The sequence below is a fragment of the Camelus ferus genome, chromosome 29 (genome assembly GCF_009834535.1).
Source record: "Camelus ferus isolate YT-003-E chromosome 29, BCGSAC_Cfer_1.0, whole genome shotgun sequence".
Lineage (NCBI taxonomy): Eukaryota > Metazoa > Chordata > Mammalia > Artiodactyla > Camelidae > Camelus > Camelus ferus.
In genome coordinates this window covers 15,652,646-15,673,217 of record NC_045724.1, presented here as the reverse complement: position 1 = coordinate 15,673,217, position 20,572 = coordinate 15,652,646, and the positions used below count along the sequence as shown (strand labels likewise).

General features: G+C 38.7%; 1 protein-coding gene across 2 annotated transcripts in view; it reads right to left on the bottom strand.

Moving 5' to 3' along the window:
* The window catches only part of PREX2 (phosphatidylinositol-3,4,5-trisphosphate dependent Rac exchange factor 2), a 235,549-nt gene that overhangs the window by 151,790 nt on the left and 63,187 nt on the right, over positions 1 to 20,572 (bottom strand). For both annotated transcript variants that reach the window (XM_032470041.1, XM_032470042.1), the window contains 3 exons: positions 19,259 to 19,363; positions 14,023 to 14,124; positions 10,720 to 10,881 (listed from right to left, as the gene is read on the bottom strand). In XM_032470041.1, the coding sequence (XP_032325932.1) occupies positions 10,720 to 10,881; positions 14,023 to 14,124; positions 19,259 to 19,363 (369 nt within the window). The remainder of the gene's footprint in view (positions 1 to 10,719; positions 10,882 to 14,022; positions 14,125 to 19,258; positions 19,364 to 20,572) is intronic.

Below are 20,572 nucleotides of genomic sequence, written 5' to 3'. Positions count from 1 at the left end.
AAAACATCACGTTGATTTTTGCACAAGGGACCTACACAACATTATGAAAAGTGGCTTTATCAATAGCAATTAAGCAAAAGGTACAAAGCACCTCACCTTAGACTATTCCACTCAGTAGCCCATGAGTGCCAAGGCAGGAAGATAATTGGTTATATTATAAAAGGGCTACTGCAAATATTACCCTAATTTGCATATTAGCAAGTCTTCCAAAATAAGTTCCCCAAATTAAATATGTAGGTATTTATTCACAGATGGGTTCCTAAGTGAAAGAATTACTAATGATACATTTCCTGACTTCTTTGTGGTTATTATCTTTATGAATAAATATAAGGAGAATTTAATGTGAATCTGAGCTAACTATAATGGCTAGAGGTCATTTACTCCATCCTTTTACACAGCCTCAGGGGAGATATTGTCCCAGCTCTGAAGAACTCATGGGGACCAATGAGTAAAACAGAAAGCGGATATATTATTCTTGATGATAACTGAGATGATAACTAACACACACACTGAATGGTCCCATGATTATGGCCAAGACAATCTCCCTTTGTGAGCTTAACCTCTCTGGAAAGCCATTATCATAATCAGAAAGAATCTCGGTGAGCTGGCTTTAAGGGGAGTTTGTAAGCAGTGAGACTCTGTCCATCACCTGGACAAGACTGTCCAAAGCCTGTCTCTCCTTGTGTGTCTCTCTCTCCTAGATCTTTCTTGCTTCCTCCTTTTTCTCTGCTTTAAATACTAACAAGTCAAACTTCTGATTAGCTCCTTTGATTCTGCAGCTATGTTTATGCCTTCAAACCACTGCAGAAAAGGAATAATTGTGCTTAACGTATACAGCCAGAGTGAGAATTTGCAAGACAATATATTCAGAACTCCCAGCACAAGGCCTAACACATAGACAGGACTCGACAAAGGCAAGTGTAGTTATTATTACCAGCACTGAAGGTGATCTGATTCTGCAAGGTTGTTTCCTTTATTTCTTATCTCTGCTGTGTTTCGCTCTATGCTGATTTTATGGTTTCACTCACTGAAGACCATGTTATTTCTCTTACTCTCAAGTTACTGAGGGTGGATACATCTTGTTGCCTCAAGGAACACTGACTCCTGCTCTGACAAAAAAGGCCTTCTAGCTTACTCTTGGATACTTCCAGTAAAATTAAGTTCCTTTCCTCATAAGATAGTTCATTTTTTTATTTAACGAGCCTAATGGTTAGAAAGATTTTTCTTACTGTAGAGTCAACGTCTACCACCATTTCACTCGCTTACTCTGTTTTTTCTCCTTGGGGTGGATGGACACCCTGTTCAACATGATAGGCCCACCAATATCTGAACATAGCTAACATGCTTCCCTTCTGCTTTCCCAGGCTCTGAAACACCATTGCCTTTTGACCATATGGCTGGATTTTAGAAACCTGGAAGATCCCGGTGGACCCCCTCTAGACCTTCTCCAGCTTGTCAGAGTCTCCTTTAATACGTAACAGAAGTGAATACAATCACTTGGATGTGAGCTGGCAAATTAAGAATATAGTGATATTCTTATTTCTCCAGTCCCCTCCCATATATATATCAATACATATTATTAATATCCCCATCCTACCATTGATTCAAAGTCCCCCTGCAGTCAAAGTGCCCCGAGGTCTTTCTATTCTATTCTATACTTCAACAGGTTGAATTTTTTATTCATTTAATCCAGACTCACTTCATAGCAAACTCTCAAACCTCTCACTAATACACAGACATATTATATTTAAGGCATCACTGTAAGTTCCCACCAGCTCCTAGCTCCTGGATCAAAAATCAGAGTAAGATTGATTAAACTCTTCAAGATCAACACTTCCTTTCATAAGCAACCCAAAGCATCTGCCTAATTATCAATTAATGAAATTGTATGAAGTAAGGACATCAAACCCAACCATCCAGAGTTTCTAGAATTCATGGTTATACTATAAAGTATATCTTACAATATACCCATAACACACATTTTACTAAATCCTGCTGAGACATTTCCGTTACTGAGATGACGGATCTTGGCTTGAGGAATCAGCACAGCATCACCTCTACTGTCTTCTACCAAGGGAATCTACTACCATCACATGACGTATCTTCATGAATAATATAAATTAATTCCTAGGGAAATGTTTACGTTCTTAAAAGACGCTGTCAAAACACACAGATTTGGCTAAAAATCTCATTTTAAAAGAAAGTCTTACAGTACTTCTCTTTATACCACTTTTATCTTTGAGAGGATAAAGAATGGCCCCTGTGCCTTTGACTTATCAGGACTGAATCTGCATTATTTCTATGACAATGGCGGCTAAAAATCATTAAAAATTCAGAAACACAGATATGTACAGTATTATAAATACTGAAGAAAATTTGGCCAAGAGTAGATACAGTCTCGCATGTAATCATGAAATGCCTTTCACTCATCTTATCTGCAAGCAGACACTTAATAAATGTCCATTTTTAACTAACGCTGTGTCATATTTCCCCTTCACTTACATAATATAATCTACCTTCCTCTGTAATGGAAAAAACAAAGACTCATGGCTTTATCTTTGGAATGAGTGATGTTTATGATATTTTGAAGAACTATGTGCAATTTTTTCATTTATCTAGAAATGGCAGGAGTGTTTCTGGCGTTAGGGATAAAAAAAAGCCAAGCTACAAAATTGAAATAAGGTACGTCTACAAGCATCAGATTGCTAGGGAACAGTCAAGAGCACTGGAGTCTATCAAAATGACGATGCCAGACAAATGAGCTAGAAAACAAAAAATGTGGAAGCAATAAAACACACCAGGCAGATCGCTGGAAGAGAAGGGACAATGGTTCTCAAATTTCAGAGTTTGGAAGACAAGCGTGACGGGATTGTTAAAACTTTTAAGTTCCCCAGGACAATTCTCAGAGATGGAAAATGAGTAAATCTGGGGTGGGTCCCAGCCTGTTCCAGTAGATTCTGACACACTGTGGATTCTATCAGCACTTTGAGCAACACTGCTTTAGAAGCCTGAGCTCAGTGCTCAAGTGTGCAGGACAGTGACCCTGCTAACTCGGAAAGAAAGGTGAGCACAGGTCTCTGCCAGGTAGTCCCAGCTGCCTGCCAGTGCCCGGGACCGAAGAGGTGCTGACCACATGTTCCACGGTCTCAGTTACACCCACGATACCTCTCCTCGTCGCTGAATATTCACTTAAATCTGCATAATAAATGTTATTCCACCTGGTTAGTATTTCATCTTCATTTTAAAAATCAATGCAAATTTTTAACCTAGATATTTATTCTTTGGCAAACACATATTTAGTTATTCAGCAATCATGTATAATAAATACTTTGATCTAGGTTACTACTAAAGGAAGGTTTTTAACATTGCTACAATATGCCAACAATGTGTTAACATTTTCTTCTGGTATAAATCTCTAGCAAGTTGGACACTCTTTCTAAAATTAAAAAAAAATTAATTAAATTAGCTTTGTAGACTGTTTCATGGGTCACTCTGTAGATGTCAGAGAGAGCAGATTATTGTGCTGTGAAAAAATTGTGACCATGACAAAAATACTGCCCATGAAAATGAGCTACTTGAACAGTGTAGTGATATATCCTAGAGTCATAAACCAACATTTGAGTGAAAGAACTATTTTTAAGAAATAAGAGGGCTTTGTATAAGTCATTAATTTTGAATGGCCCTAAAGCCATTATATTTAATGTAATATGTATCTACACATATTTAATAAAGATATTTTTAAATAATGTTTTTACGTATATGATTCAGAGTTCTGCTGTCTTTTAGGAGTTCCTTTAGAAAATAACTAAAAATAAGGTGATATCTCTTTGTGGTTTTGATCTGCATTTCCCTGATGATTAGTGAGCATCTTTTCACGCACCTGTTGGCTATTTGTATGTCATCTTTGGAACATGAATGGACCCTTGAGAGTATTACACTAAGTGAAATAAGTAGAGGGAGAAAGACAAATACTGAATGATTCCACTTATATGTAGACTCTACAAAACAAAACAAACATACAAAACAAAACCCAGACTCATAGATACAGAGAACAGGCTGGTGGCTGCCAGAGGGGAGAGTGGTTGGGGATGGGGAACAAAATGTGTGAATGGGATCAAGAAATACAAAGTTGCAGTTATAAAATAAATAGGTTACGGGATGTAATGTACAGCCTGGGAATACAGTCAAAATGTTGAACTAACTTTGTATGGAGACAGTCTATAACTAGACTTACTATGGTAATCATTTTGCAATGTAGACAAATGTCAAATCACTATGTTGTACACCTGAAACTAACATAATACAGTATGTCAACTATACCTCTCTCTCTATATATATATACATATATATATAAAACTTACATAATAAAAAGATTTTTAAAATAACCAAAATAATGGACTTTTATCATCTAGATGATTTATTGTTAGTTCAGATTTCCCTTTAAGGAGCTACATTTATCATGTAAAATCAGAGACTCTGCTTGTGATGAATTACACATGTAGAATTAAATACAGTAAAACTCCAGCCATGCATAGTTCTAATCCTGACTGCTTTTATTAGATCAGGAAAGGAAGGCTGAGTGGTAGTTCAAGGTAAGAAGTAATCATAAATAAATAACTGTGACCAGTGGTAGGAGACGTACTCACCAGGTTCCTCTCACTCTAACAGCTTCTCTCTTTCTCCCCTAGGCTGTGCAAACCTGTCTTAGTCCTCCTCCACCACCACCATCCAGCAGTGCAAAGGGTGACACATATTGAGGGAAACTCACCCATATATGTCCATTAGACAGAGGAAATAGAACCTGTCCTACAGAAAGACCTTTACAAAGACTGAATGTCAAACAACTGCAGGATATTCAACTTTAATACAAAAAAGTGAGAAGTCTTGCATGGTACATTCGTGAACAATAAACCAGAACAGGATGCCAAAGAGGACTACAGAACATCAAACTAGCAGGATAATGAAACAAATATTGGATTCTGAAGAGAACCAGGTCAGAATCACTGCCATTAACCAAAAGAGCCAAAAATACAGTGAGAAGAAAATGACAATTAATACATAACTACAATGTAGTTACATCTGCATTTAATTACCATTCAACCAGCTTGTAACAGATACTGTCCTACATACTGGGGGCCCATAGCATAAGACGTGACCCTTGCTCCCAAGAAGCATATACACCAGTGGAGAAATAGATAAGTAAACACAGAATTAAATGCAGTGGGACCACTGTACGAATTTAACAATAAAATGAGAGTTGGCATGAATTCACAGGGATTAACATAGGGATGATGGCTGTGTGTGTTCACGATCAGGTACGTCTATTATTGATTATACAGTTCATTCTACACTGTGGCTCATGTTTCAATCTTTCTCCACTAATTTTCTTTGTCAAATTTATGAAGCGCACCATTAAATATCACTTCCCAATATGGCTAAGAGATCAGTCTTAACGGATGGACCCAACAATGACTTCAGTCACAAAGACTGGGACCCAGAGCCATCCCTGTGGGCAACACTCTTCACCAACAGCTCTTCTTCTTGTGTGTGTGCCTCACGTTACAAGATCCAGCAAGAAAAGAATAACAATTCAGAATCCAGTTTGCTAAGCAGTTGAATGATTTTTGAATTTATAATTTGAGGTATATAATTAGCTGCCAATTATATAGTCAGCATACCAGAAAAACTACTTTCAAAGCACCATCTCCCCGCCAAAAAAATTTCAGTCCTAAAAAAAATCGTCACAGAATTTAACGTGGAAGCGTGATGAATTTCATAAGTGGACACATTAAGTGCCAAAGAATGCCTTCAGAAAATGACAGTAGCCAAAAAGACAATCAGAAGCACGTCTATTTACTTTATGGCTTCTTTTCTCATTTCCAATGATCCTTCAAACATTGAAATCATGATTTATGAAGAACTGTGATAAGAGAACAAATCCCCTCCTCTCACTAAGCCCAATAAAAATAACACTGCTAACCTACATCTGGACTGTTTGAAAGGATAAATCTTTTTCATGTCAAGAAGTTCTCTTAATATAGGTTGCATAAGGGTTCATTACTGATTTTTCTGCAGCTCTGAGGTGGCAAAAATCACTGTGATAGGAAACTACTCACTAATTATCTGACCCCATCATCAGCTCTCCTTGCCAACACCAGGGTCTATCTAATTCGTCTCGTCAACTAAACGCTGAATGTCAGCGTCCAAAAAAACACAAACTGACTGCAGAGAGAAGCCATAATTTTGGAAAAGATGAAAGATGACAGGAGGCCTTGAAAGCTCCCCATTCATATGCAAGGCATTGACAGATCAGGGTCTATCAGAACTAGACCCATTCACCGTGGGAGAAAAGAAAATTGACAAGGATGACAACTAGATGGGTGTTTCATAAAAGAGCAGTTTCAATATCAAAAGACTCTTCAGAAAATTAATGAAGCATTTAAATATCCTTCCACAAAATCTTTTTAAAATACTAGGGAAGTTAAATGTGAAATGAAGAACATCATATTGTTCTATCATACAGTTTCATCATAAAATGCATGCCCCTCCCCCAAAAAAGACTCAGCATTTGTTTCACTTTTTTTAAGATTCAACTTACTAATTCAAGTTATAGCCTAAACTCTGTTATAGATTAGACTACGTAAAACAGACTAATGGAGAAAGTCCCAATCAAACTTTCCCCCCTTTTCCACTTGTTATGAAACTTTGGTCCTTTTTATAAATGGATTCACTTTTAATCATCTTTTTCTGGAGCCACTTATCCTTAAATGACAAGAGTCATCTACAAATCAATTCAAATTCAATGTCGTAGACAAATCTGCATCTACCAAATCACCTTGGAGAGAGGACAAAAAGAGTCAGGTGTCATCACAACCTCCAGAAGACGCACACTTCATGTATTAAAAATTCCCACTCTTATCTTTTATGGTGATTTCTTCCCCCAGATTTGGGACATCATCTCCAAACAGGCCTATCAAGGACATACAGCTGAATTACTAAATGACAAAATGTTTATTGATACTCCCTTATCGATGCAGATCGGTATGACTCTAAAGATTTACAGTTATCATGACAATACTATCAACCAAGCAAACAGCAGACTAAGACGGAATGGTCTTGTTCTGTGAAATTAATCAGCCACTCTGATTAAACAGCTAATCTTTCCAAGCACGCTGATCATTGCCCTACAATTACCTTCACTAGACTATTCGGTGGAATGTTTTGAACGTTGTATAAGATATATGACCAAGACATAGTAAATTATATTAATAAAAGGCAGAACTTCAAATATGAGCAATTGAACTACAGATCTTCTGTGGTGAAGTCACTATGTAGGTGCTGACATAAACCTAATTTCTATTATCAACCTACTTTTAAAGGGCAAGCAGAAACCAACTTAATGTAAAGAAAGTGCTAAATTTTTATCTGAGTGGGTATATTATTACATGATTATAAGGATAAACTTTAGAATCAGTCTGCCTATTTTCAAATGAAACTCTGCCTTCTGTTAGTTGTCAGAACTTGGGGAAGCTACATAGCCCTCATTTAAAAACTCTTTGTAATGGGGATTAAAATACCTTTGCAACTTGTTAAGAGACGCATGGGGATTGCCTACAGTGGGGGATGAGCATTTCCCCAAAGGGAAGTTGGATGATTGACAATCAAGGACCTCCCCTGAGCAAATTTACTCAAGCAACATCAGTGGAATCTTCGATTTGGATCTTGAATCTTGAATGGAATCATATAAGGGTTGAAAAAATGATCAGAGCCTCTCCATCTTAGCTAGCACACTGATGAGACTGCCAACGGGCTTCAACTGCCCTACATGCCCTTTCAAGTCTGAAAGCAAAGCTTCTCTGATTCCGTGAGCTCCCCCAACATCTTTTAAATTAATTTGTCTTTTAGTTTCTGTGGCTTGGAACCATATAACCTTAGGTAACATAACCCCTTCAGTAGTTAGGTGCATTTATTAGACAAATGAGGGGAATTTCTCAAGAGTAAAATCTAGCAGCTGAACCAAAGTTTTAAAATACAATCTCTCATCTGCAAAGCATTTTACAATGTTCAAAGCATTTTGACTTATTTCACTGACCCCTGTAACAACCTGAGCTGTATGTAGAAGAGGTTTGATGCATTATTCGCACACTAAGGGTTCTTAGAGTCCAGACTGGAGACCAAACCTACACAAAAGTCAGGCTGTTTTCATCATGCCATACGATTTGGGAACAACACATTTCCGTTGCTAAATTCAACAGAAAGAAACGTAATGATAATTTAGTCACAAAATACTAGAGACGCAAGTTACCTGAGAGATTTTACTACTCTTCATTTGATTAATGGGGAAATAAGGCCCTAGATGACCGAGTGACATACTTAAAATAATAATCCACCCAAAGTGGAAATAATGCAGATTCACAGTGTGTCAGCCTCAGATCCTCTTCAAGAGAATTTTAGTTACTGGAGCAAGAGCAGCATCTCTCAGGTGGTTTTAAAAGATCTGCAGGAGCTCCTGGAAGGAGTCAGAGAGCAGCTACCCAACATCAGCCCGAGGCTCCCGCTCTCAAAAACTCTTTACGGAACTCTATTCTGGTCCTGTCATGCCACAGACATCTGTCCTTGTCCTTGTCTTAACCCAACAAGGGTCCACTCTGAACATACATAAAGCTGACTGTAAGCTGAGCAGTAATCCCTGTTAGCAATTCAAAGAAAGTGCTAACCATTCTCACCCTCTTCCTGGGCCTGAATTCACCCTGTGTGACTGTGTCCCTTTGTTTTGTGCATCTTTTGAGTCTCACCAGATAGTAGTTTCTCCTAAATGTCCCCGAAGGGACGGGCCTGAGCACTGTAACAGCTTCCCCTTTTCTCCAAGGTGGTGGACTGAGATGTGGAATCAGGTCCTCATCACAAGTTGCCAATCAACTGGCTGGGCCCGGCTCCAGGCTGCATTCCCTCCAAGTCCCCACTGTGTGGCTGTGCCTTATGCAACCATTTTCAAATTCTACTCCAGTAGAATTTGTGTGGCCACTTTTTTGGAACCCGACACTCATCTTATCTCCCCTGTGTCTACTGGAACTGCAGTCACGGCTGAATTCCCCCCAGTTTCCTCTGGCTCTGTGCGCCATTTTTCTCTCTCACTCCAAGTGCTGTAAACCCACCAAGGCTAATGAGGTTGAGGCACCCACCGCTGTGGGCAACAAATGACAGAGTAGGGACCACACAGCAACCTTCCTTTGAGTAACTGGCCGTGTCCAGTGCAAGAAATAGCAACACTTTTAAGGGATCTCTCATTCCTGAAGTAGACTCAATTTTTAGGATTTACATGAGAAGGAAACAAAATCATGACAGATTCCATTTCCCCAGAGTATGAAAAAGAGTCTGTGAAGGTTTTATTTTGGTAAAAGGCCTGGCAGAAGACACTGACAAATCCTGCAATTTAAAGCACAGCCAGTTTTTCTTCCAACGTCTGAATGACAACAGAACAGCAAAAGCAAACTTCAGTCCATTTTTCTCAGCCCAGCAGGACAGCTGCTTCCCAGGAAAGGAATTATCATCATGAGTCAACTGTAAAACACACAACCATTTTAACTGATTGAAATAAGTAGCATTCATGCTGAAATAAGAGGTCACCCTGGACACTTGAAAGGAAAGAATACAGAAGAGGAGAAAGCTAAGTCAGATCCCAGCGGAGCATTTGAAAAAATTCATCGCAAGGGGGATAAACAAGTGTATTCCCTGGGCTCAGTGTTTGAGGTTTCCTCGCAAATCTGATGGATATAACATTAGATCTAAATGGAAACCAACATATTGAAGATATGAAATAAATTAGTCAAGTATCAAGCCCTAAAGATTTGTAAAGCAAGCCACCTGGATTTGGATGATACGTTATTTGGTTGAAAATATTTTCAATCTTCTTTACACTTTAAAAACATTGCCTTCATTGCTCACTTTATAACAGTAAGAAATGACCCTAGTTGAACTAGTCGAAAGCTCTTACTCATCGAAATTAAGTCAATTTAAAGAAAGAATTTTAGTTTATTCTTCATATAGTGCTAAAGTAATATAGGGTTCCAACTCCACGAAATAACTGGGATGCAAAGTTACCATAGCTGAAAACATATTACAGATTCTGAATACCACTCATTTGCTTTTCTGTCATTTTAAAAAATCTTTCTTTAGTGAATCACAAAACCATAAAATTCTTCATCTTGCATGGACCTTAGAAACCATGTCATAGCCAGCTCCTTCATGTTAGAAATTAAGCAATTCAAATTTAGAGAGATTAAGTGGACATGACATGAAATTCAACACCCAATACCTAATCTGCAGTCTGAAGAGAATACTATCCCAGCGCAGGCATGAAGCCTTACTCCTCTTCTTCACTCTGTCCAGGACTCAGGCTACGGTTATGTACGACTGACCAAAGTTAAGGCGGGAAAACGGAGCGTCATGACGCACAAATACTGAAACAGCAAAGCTTAAAACCCACACAGTACTGACCGGCTCTATCCGCAAAGCTTCCCGGTTCAATTTAAGCCAATTAACTGCCTTTTTAAAGATATTTAAAAATAACAATGACAGCACTTTTCAAAAATAGTCACAGCCCTCTAGCCTCATCTAGGAAAATGACCACTTATGGTCCCATCCCACGCCAATCATTCTACACACAGCATCAGGCGTCACAAAACTATTTTAAGCTCAGCTGTTGAGCAGTGAGTGTACCTCCCAGCCTTCGATGTGAGACTGCCATTCTTCTAAAACCTCTAACTTCTCCATCTGTCTCTTGGCTTCGTTGATGTTGGAGCAGACGGCTTTCATGGCTTGGAGGGCTTCCATCACCGCTGCGTAGTCACTGTGTTTCCTTGGAGTCCGCTTCAGCAACTCCTGTTTATACACAAAAAACAAACCGCCCTTTGATCTTCAGCTTTCTGCTACAGCAGGTTCAGACTGACCAGGAAATGAAAACTGCAAAGATCGTGAGAGCCACATTCAGAAGTGACATCACAAACTCCACCAAGATTAAGATCAAAAACAAAAGGCTGAATCCACGCATAAGCGTCACCCCAGGCACATTTTGCAGTCACTTTAATTTTTCCCTCAAAAGTATGCTGTTTTTACAAACTAAATTCGATTTCTCCTTTCAGATTGTCAAATATCTCACCTACAGCATGAAATGTTTTATAAAAGTCTGAGTTTTGCTCCAAAAGGAAGACATCTTTATTCGTTAATTTCATTTTCCTAGCGTCTTAAAAAGAAGAGTAAATCTTTAAATAAATATGTCCCATAATTTCAAAAATAACTTAAGTCCCTCATTTTCTAAAATTTTTTGAGAAACTATAGAAATGTCATATATAAAGCACACTTTAAAATAATGTCTTATATGTTAGTAAAATGAATAATTTAGAAATCCCACAATACTCCATCATTAAAGGAGTGATTTATGCTGTTTCTGTCAACAACTCAGGTTCAGTCTCTGAAATGCATGAACTTCCACATACCCTTCAATAGGTTTTTTTTTCTTTTTATTTATTTACTTTTCCATTCGGGATATCAGAACTAGAGTAATCTTTAATCTTATAAAAAGCTCTTGTTTAAAAGCACAAAATTAAACATCTTCACCCACTGTCTAGACAGTTGTAACCACACTGTTTTTTAATTAGTCATTTGTTTCTTTACAGCAGTTGCCAGCGTCATGTAACTAACACAATTACAGAAATCCTGAGGCAAGTCTTTAAAAGAATCTTCTTAATTCTTAACATACAGTGGGAAAATATGCAGTTGCTATATTCTCTTGAGGTCTGTTATTGTTGAAAATTCTGCCTTAAACTTTGACCCTGTATTCGATATGTTCACACGCTGTTCCGTGGAAATAGCACCGAAAGAATACACAACAGCGCTCCCAAGATCAGGTTTAAAAAGTCATGCTGGATCACAAATCCATAAAGGAGATATGTGGGCTTCCCTAGAGACTCCAAAGTGTAGAACTATTTGTAAACTACATGAAGTGGTGAGCTCAGCCTGCAGGCTTTGACTGGGGACCCCGCAGAGCTGTGCCCAGTCTCAACCATGGATGGAGTCAAGACACGAATTTAGATTATGTGAAATAGTAAAAGAAATGACTAGTAATAATCTTTCGTCATTTACTTGCTATGAACCCTGTGCTGACTGGCCAAGCCCATAATTTCAAGTTCCACAAATAAGACAAACATATCTTTTCTTTAACACCCAGCCTCATACCCTAATGTTTTTCTCTGAATAAATAAAGCCATCCAAAATTAAAGAGAATACCAGCTCAGTTTTTCAGCTGATGGTACAACGAAGAAAATTATCAACACCAACAGATCTACTACACAAGTAAATAGTCATTTCCTCTTTCTTTGTCAAGACAATAATCCAAAAAAGCAAAAAGATGCTGTTTCTACACTGCTTGAAGATGCTCTGAATTGACCTCTTTCTCTCTAAGCAAGGATATGGCCATGTTCCTATCTTCTGAGGTCACATGAGGTCATCCTAACCAGAAATAAATGATTTAGAACAACCACATGGCATGATGTATTTCTCTTAATATTACGATCCCTTCTGACTCTTAAAACAAACAAATCCCCAGGATTCCTAAATCAGAACCAGGAATCGCAGGAGTGATGAGAATGCATGCTAACCTGAGTCACCAAGTCAGAGGTCTGAAGGGACTCCCAGAAAGACGAGAGTCACGTTTGCACCAATCCTGCCCTGCCCCCGGAAACCGCGCTAAAGCCCTGCAGAACGGCACGTCCCTGGGTTGGCTTCTCTCCACGTTAGTTAACCGAGCAACTTTAACTTGGTTTTCAATAAGGAGAAATCCTTTTCAGAAAAATTGTTCGCTGAAACCTAATCTATGCAGCTGACAGAAGTTGTAGTGAAAAAACACATTGCTCAAATTCAAAATATTTATTTCTTAAAAATAAATCAGTAAGAACACCAATTAGTATATCCGTAGAATTTGAGTTTTTTTAATTTAGACACTAAGCAGTAATTAATATGTTAAAATAAATCAGAATCAAATATATATGAGTAATGATGGCTAACATGTATGGAGTATGTACATGCAAAATGATCTGTATAAAATAGCTTACTCAATTATTAGGTACACATTTATAAACATGCACTTACATGCATTCACACACAGATACACATATACAGACACAGACATATTCTTTCAGGTATATGTTATAATTTCATCATATTATCATCATCATTTCTGTTTCATAAATGCAACCCAAGGCTTTAAGAGGTTAGATTATGTGTTCGGTCATGCAGGTAGGAAGCAGAATACTTAGGATTTGAATTCCAAGCTCATATGCCCATCCTCCATCCTTTCCAGAACTGCTGTTCTAATCTATTCATAGACCTCTGTAGTATGAGCAGTAACTAATACATTATAATAAGTCCCTCATAATAAAAGTTTTGGTCATTGGAACAAGGCCATGGACCGACAGCCATTAACAAGGCATTTCCTATCTTCCAGAGGCAGTATTTCCTTAGCACCGCCTTTCCCCGTTCCATCATTTATTATCCCATGTGACCCACATTATTCTCTGTAATAATCATTTAAAAGCCAGGCTTTGAAATTATGTAACTTAGCCTTAACTTCATTAGCATCAAGAAGTCACCAATGTTTGGAGAAATGAAAAAAAAAAAAAAAACACACCAACAACAAATTTGCTTAAGATAAGAACCCTGTAGACAAAGCGCCACATAAACTGGTCATAATGGACTTAATGGGATCTATCCTGAAACTCATGCATTTACTCTAAATGAAACTCAAACAGGTGTGATTTTTACAAAGCGCACTAGAAGTCTCTTTTCCCAGGAGAGGAGACTTGTTTCCCATTTTATATGCAAATGAATGACAAAATATCACCCAATGAATATGATTTGCCCTTTCTTAGAATTTCAGACTATTTAAAAGAAAAATTTTTAAAAGATCATCAGCAAAAATATGCAGGTACAAGGAAAACGCAGTAACGACGTAAACACATAAAGCACCTTCAGAAGGAGAGGGTACTTGCATATTCTTTGTATCGGTGTCACTAAGTACCCTTCCAGGGGGGCATCTGTGTTCTTCCGTCCTCCAAGGAGCATGCAGTTCTGGGGTGAAAATAAAGGCAATTAATTACATTTTTTTAGCCTGAAGTTGTGAAACTTTCCTCTCCCGTAAAGTTTTCTGCCAAAAACTGATGAAAGCATATCTCTATATCGCTTCTTTCTCTGAGAAAAGCACATCAGTCATCAATAAAATTTACAGGTGAGAAAGGAAATACGCTTGCCTTTCATATGAGATGGAGACCAAAATGCGTTTTGAATCTTTATCTTGAAAATAAATTATCATATATTCACCTGAGTGTGAAGTCTGAGGAAAAAGAATGAGAGCTAAAGATGGAGGAGTAAATTAGTGGATAGATGGATGAATGGATGGATGGACGTCCTGACAGATGAATAAACACATACACGTAGACACACATCCTGCTTTCAAAGGGAGGTGGTGTGGTGTCAGAGGCAACTGGGTTCCACCCAAGCTCTGCCGATGGCGAGTGATGCACCTTGGACTGACTTCAGAATTCTAATTTTCCTCTCTGTAAAAGTGGCCTTTTAAGTCCAGTGGCCTTTAAGTCTCTTTTAACCATCAGACCTCACCAATGACACTGGCCAGCCAGTCTCAGAGAAGGGGGTCAGATATGATCTCCACGGAGGCAAGATGAAAGGGGAAAACTCAAAGTCAGTCATCAGAGTGAGGTGAAATAGAAGCAGTGAAGGTCAAGGGAATCAACTCTGATAAATCAAGGCTTGATCCTCTTAAGCACCTCGCCTTTGTTTTAAGGTTTAAGCAGCAATGCAAACAACAAAACAAACAAACAAACAAACAAACAACAAAAACAAACAAAATTTAAAAGAACAAATCTGAACCAGTGTCAAAACCTGTTTCTGCATTGCCTATCAGCATGACTGGTGCAGAGAAAGCAGATAATAAAGATTTAACAAAGGGAGAAAAGGGCCCCTCAAAATCACACTGATAACATAATAGCCTGTATATCACTATTTTAAAAATATGGTCCTATATTCATTGAGAGGAGAGACCAAGTGCTGAGCAGGAAAGGATGCAAAAGGGAGAGTGATGGAACAGAACAACACCCCCACTGTACCAAGCAACGGAGCTTCGGCTCTAATTTGTGCAGTGAAGTCAGCAAAACCAGCGCCATGACTTTACCTTCACCCAGAAATCTTAGAAGACAGAGCAGCAAATAAGTGTCTCACTCAAGCATGCTCTTTGGGGGTTTCAGCCCTATTGCAATCCAGTTATCAAAAATACTCGATCCACCTGTGTATGGCACTGTCCCCAGAGAAACCCTATGTAACACAACTATCCACATCCCATTATATTTCCAGTGATGTGTCAATGTCCCCGTATGAGTGAGCATCCTTTATAAATGTGGCCACCTCCTTTACCCAGCTCTGAGTTGAAGTACCCTAAGGAACTCAGGACTATCTAACCCACTTTTATTTCCTTGTCTACTAGTACTGTGTAGATTATGAACTCTCTTCCTAGTAGCAGAGGCTGGTTGCATTTTAGACTGACTTACGAGAGCCAGCTCTCTCCTCATGCATACATAAAGAACATTTCCCAAATAAGCTCTCAGGGATTTCACTGATCACCAAAACTTACTGAGGTGACAGCATATGCAAGTACCCAACATTGTAATTAGAATCATCACCCTCAGTCTGTAAATTCTTAATGTTTTTCAAAGAGTGATTGTTATTATTCCCATGTTGTGGGTAAGGAAAATGACACAAGAGACATAATGAATTTCCTGAAGTCATCCAGGTAACTAAGGGCCACTGAGAGCCAGAGCAAGAACTATAAAATCCAGGTTCTTCCTACCAGACTCTGCTGTAGAGTCATCTAAAAACCAAGATTCTGGACTTGTGACTTTTAGTGTAGCGCCAGTTTTGCTGAGAATAGAACGCACTGGATAAGACAGCAAAGTTCCAACAATTTATAGAGAGTCTTTAAGCACAGAGGTGTCTTCTGGCGATGGCAGAGAGAAGAGATCAGTACATTCTCTTCCAAAAAATAAACGGTTCTACTGAGAAAAACTGTAAAAAAACAAAAAAACACAAAAAACTTCAAAGCTCTGGAAATCAACTAAAATCAAACAACAAATTGAGAAGTGTTTACTCATGAAGAACTGCTTAACTTCAGGTGTTGGTGGCATTCCTGCCTGGGCTTCTCCCATCCTCCCCCTGCACGGACCCCCACCCAGGGCCACCCCCACTCATCCTGCATGCTGGCACTGTATGCCCATCACAGGAGCACTGGCCCTGGAAGCCTGCTACCAGAGGAGGCTGCAGAGGGAAAAAATTCCACACCCAGGGTGCTGTCAATAAAATGAGTACACTCCAAGAAAAATGAGGAATGCACACAATTCTGCTAGCCTGAGTCTGCAGTCCTGCTCAGGGTAAATGTCAGACCGTGCACATGTTGACCCTGTGGGAAGAAAAAGCCAGATACAGCTTGAAACTACCTGCCCTTTGAATGTGTACCCCCCCAACTCACATATAGATCCAGAGATAAGATGGACTATGATGTCTGATCGCCTCAGACAAATCCCCAACTGACTGCTAAGTTAAGCAGTCACAGGAGTGACCCCTAAAAAGAAAGGCTAAGTTATAAAACATAAACTGAGCAGAGCTAGCTGCAGCTGCATATACAAAAGACACAGATTCTCAAATTAAATCCAAGCAAGTTACTAAAAACAAAACAAACAAAAAAAGAAAAACCAACCTCAGGGACGCAGACTTGATACGTTAACATGCATACTGTAGTCCCAAGAGCAATTACAAAAAAAAAAAAACTAAAAATAATAACAGTTTAAAAAAATCAACAGAGGAAGTAAAACAGTACACTAAAAATATTTGTTTAGCACAAAAGAAGGCAGTAAAGGAGGAGCAGAGGAACAACAATGAAAAAGAGACATATAGAAAAAAATAATAAAATTGTACATGTAAATACAACCATATCAATAATTACATTAAAGCTGTATGAACCAAACACTCCAATCAAAAGGCAGAGATTGTCAGACTGGATTTAAAAAAACAAGATCCAACTGTATGCTGTCCATCAGAGGCATGTTTTAGGTTCAAAGACATAAACAGTTTGAAGTAAAATAATGGAAAAAAATATAAGGAACAAAGAGGAAGAGAGCTGACATGGCTATAATAATATCTGGTAAAAGAGACTTTAAGTAATACCGTTAGGAACAAAGAGGGGCATTTTATGATAAACAGAAATATAAATATAGTCATTTTAAATGTATACACATCTAATAACAGAGTCCTGAAACATATAAAACAAAACTGACAATTTCTTAAGTATGACAAAAAGCATGATCATAATAAAAAAAAATAATTAAATGGATTTTAACAAAACTTAAAACTTTTGATTTTCAAAAGACAGTATTTTTAAATCAACAGGCAAAGCACACTTGGAGGAAATATTTGCAAATTATATGTCTGATACAGGAACTGTATCCAAAATAAAGAACACTTATAGCTCAATATAAGATAAACATCCCAATTTAATGAAGTTTTTTTTTTTCATTTTTGTTTGTTTGTTGGTTGGATGGGGGAGGTAATTAGGTTTATTTCTTTCTTTATTTTTAGAGGAGGTAATGAGGACTGAACCCAGGACCTCATGCATGCTGAGCACGTGTGCTCTACCACTTGAGCTCTACCCTCCCCCAAAATCCCAATTCAAATGCGGGCAAAAGATGTGAATAAGCATTTCACCACAGAGGATGCATGACTGGCTAATGAGCACACGGAAGCCTATTGCCACTGGTCATTAGAGAAACGCAAATGAAAATCACTTTGGGATACAGCTACCCCTCCACAGGCATGGCTGTAATCGGAACTGACAATACCATGTGTTGACAAAGACAGAACTACAATCCTCACACACTGCTGTTGGACGCGGCACAGCCGCCTTGGCAGTTTCCTAATAAATTAAACATACACTTACTATGACCTAGCAATTCTACTCCTAGCACTTATCCAAGAGGATGAAACTGTATGTCCACACAAAGACTTGTACATGTATGTTTTTAACAGCATTATTTATAACAGCCCAAACTAGACATTTCCTGACTTTCCTATACTAACCAATCTTTTTCTCTGAAATGACCTCGTATATGTAGTCTCTTCAAGGTCCATCACTGTCATAAGTCATCTGTTGACCAATATTCACAAATTGGCCAATGGATAAACAAAATACAGTATGCCATACAATGGAATACTATTCGGCAACAAAAATGAATGGATATGGACACACACTACAATGAAGATGAACCTCAAAAACATTTTATCCCATAAAAGAAGCCAGGCATAAAGATTACATTGTATGATTCCATTTATACAAAATCTCCAGAAAAAGCAAACCTATAGAGATAGACAACAGATCAGTGATTGCCTGGAGATAATGGTAGGAAGGAAAATGGGCTGTGAACAGGCAAGAGGGACTTTTGGGGATGATGGAAATGCTCTAGAACTGGACCGTGAGGATGGTTACTCCATTCCACAGTTTGCTAAATATCACTGTACTTACAGCGTGGTTCTCACCGGCAATTAACTTGTCCAAGTAACTGCCAAAGTATGCATTTATATGTACCATCCTAAAGAAATTAAACACAGATCCTTGTTCTTTTTATGAACACTGAACAAGAAACATATGCAGGAGAAAGGTCAGTCTTTACAATTCTTTTCTACCATCCCCACGACGCGTTTCCTTCCTGTCCCTGCCCTACTTAGAGCTCTCTTTACAGAAGTGAAGGAAACTCTAGGGAGCTGAGGGACGTAAAAGCCATGGTGACCTCTGGCATAAACGCATCCCTCAGGAGGAACCGCGGTCTGACAAACAGCTCGTAATCAGCCAGGAGAGGGCCTGACAGTGTTTCCGATAAGCACGCTTCTCTTAACTGTCACTTCTTGCATTTGTGTGTGCGTGTGTGTGATTTTAAGAGTACATACGCATATTTTTCTTGATTGATGCAGAGCTGATTTGCAATCTCACTCCTTACATTTGTCACAGAGCTCTCTAGCTTCCAAGCAGGGATATGTTAAAAACAGATGTCGAACAAGCAGAGTTTACACCACACGGACACTATTCCTCGGCTCTTGGTGAGCCTATCAACAGATAACAGCTTATGGTAAGGTGTAAACATATACTTACCAAAAGGAATGTCCGGATTGTTCTTATTTTGTTAAGTTCCAAAAGCAGTTTTTGGGCCTTCTCATGATTACTACAATACTCGTCGTAGATCCGAAACTTGTCTTTCTGTGAATTCAAGTAATAATAAGTTAGACTCATTTTATGAACCATTCTGAAATAGTGTGATGCTTATGAACAAACTTCATTAAGTGTTTACTGTGTTCAAGAGCTATACTAATGTACATATAAATACATTTTATTTATTTATTTTTCCTGATCTATGAACAATAGGAAAGGAGACAGACATATATTAATTACAGCCCAGTATGATGTATGCAATAAAGGGTTAAATGAGTGGAAGCAGATTCCAGAGAAGAGAGGACTCAGCTTTGCTAGAAGGGATTCAGATACAACTTTAAAAGGATGTAGTATTTGGGCAAGATCCGGAGAGGTGAAGCCAGGACTCCCAGGCAGGGAGAGGAAAGGAAAGCTTGTGCCAGGTCACACGGGTACATAGCACCCCGGGGTTCGTGTGCACCAATCTGGACAGTTGTGTTTAAGAGGGACACTGACCAAGTGGAGACTATTCAGGAACAAGTGACTAGGGTAATGACAGACCTCAAAGATATTACACATGAGAGGTCATCTCAGAGAAAGATATTTGTTAGTATATAAAAGTAAGGAAACAGTAGCTACTTTCAAAGAGCTGTCACAGTTACTGTGAAGGGTTTACAACTAACTCTATGTAGCTCCAAAACTGGGACCACTGGGTGGAAACTGGATGGGCAGAGACAGGCAGATTCGGGATTAGAGATTTTCTAACAGTCAGAGATGTCACTAAAAGTGATCAAGTAAAAACAAGACGAACAACCCTCACAGATGCAGTAGATGGGACACTTCCATAAAAGGAGGAATTCCACACTACCATGAGCTCTAAGCTCCCTTCCGTCTGTAAGAGTTTCTCAACGTGGTTATGATCAATATCTATCAAAGCAGTCCCAATAAAAGAGGAGGACTCAGAAAATGCAGGGATCAAACAGTAGAAGAGAAGTGCGTCCTCTGAAATTTCCAAGACGTGCATTTAGAAACACAGGGTTTATTCTATACAGCCGGTAGAAAACATACTGAATTACTTATTTCAAGAGATGGTAGGAACCAGAATATAAAGCAAACTTCAGAAATAGTTTAGCTACATTCACGGCTGACAGATTCATAGTGTGTTACTGAGGACATGGATGTCAGAGTGCATGGTTCCCACGTGCCACCGGCACCGAGACCGCGGCCACTCCCGCTGGCAGGAGAGCTGCGTTCCTCCCTGAAGGGGAGCAGTCTCGG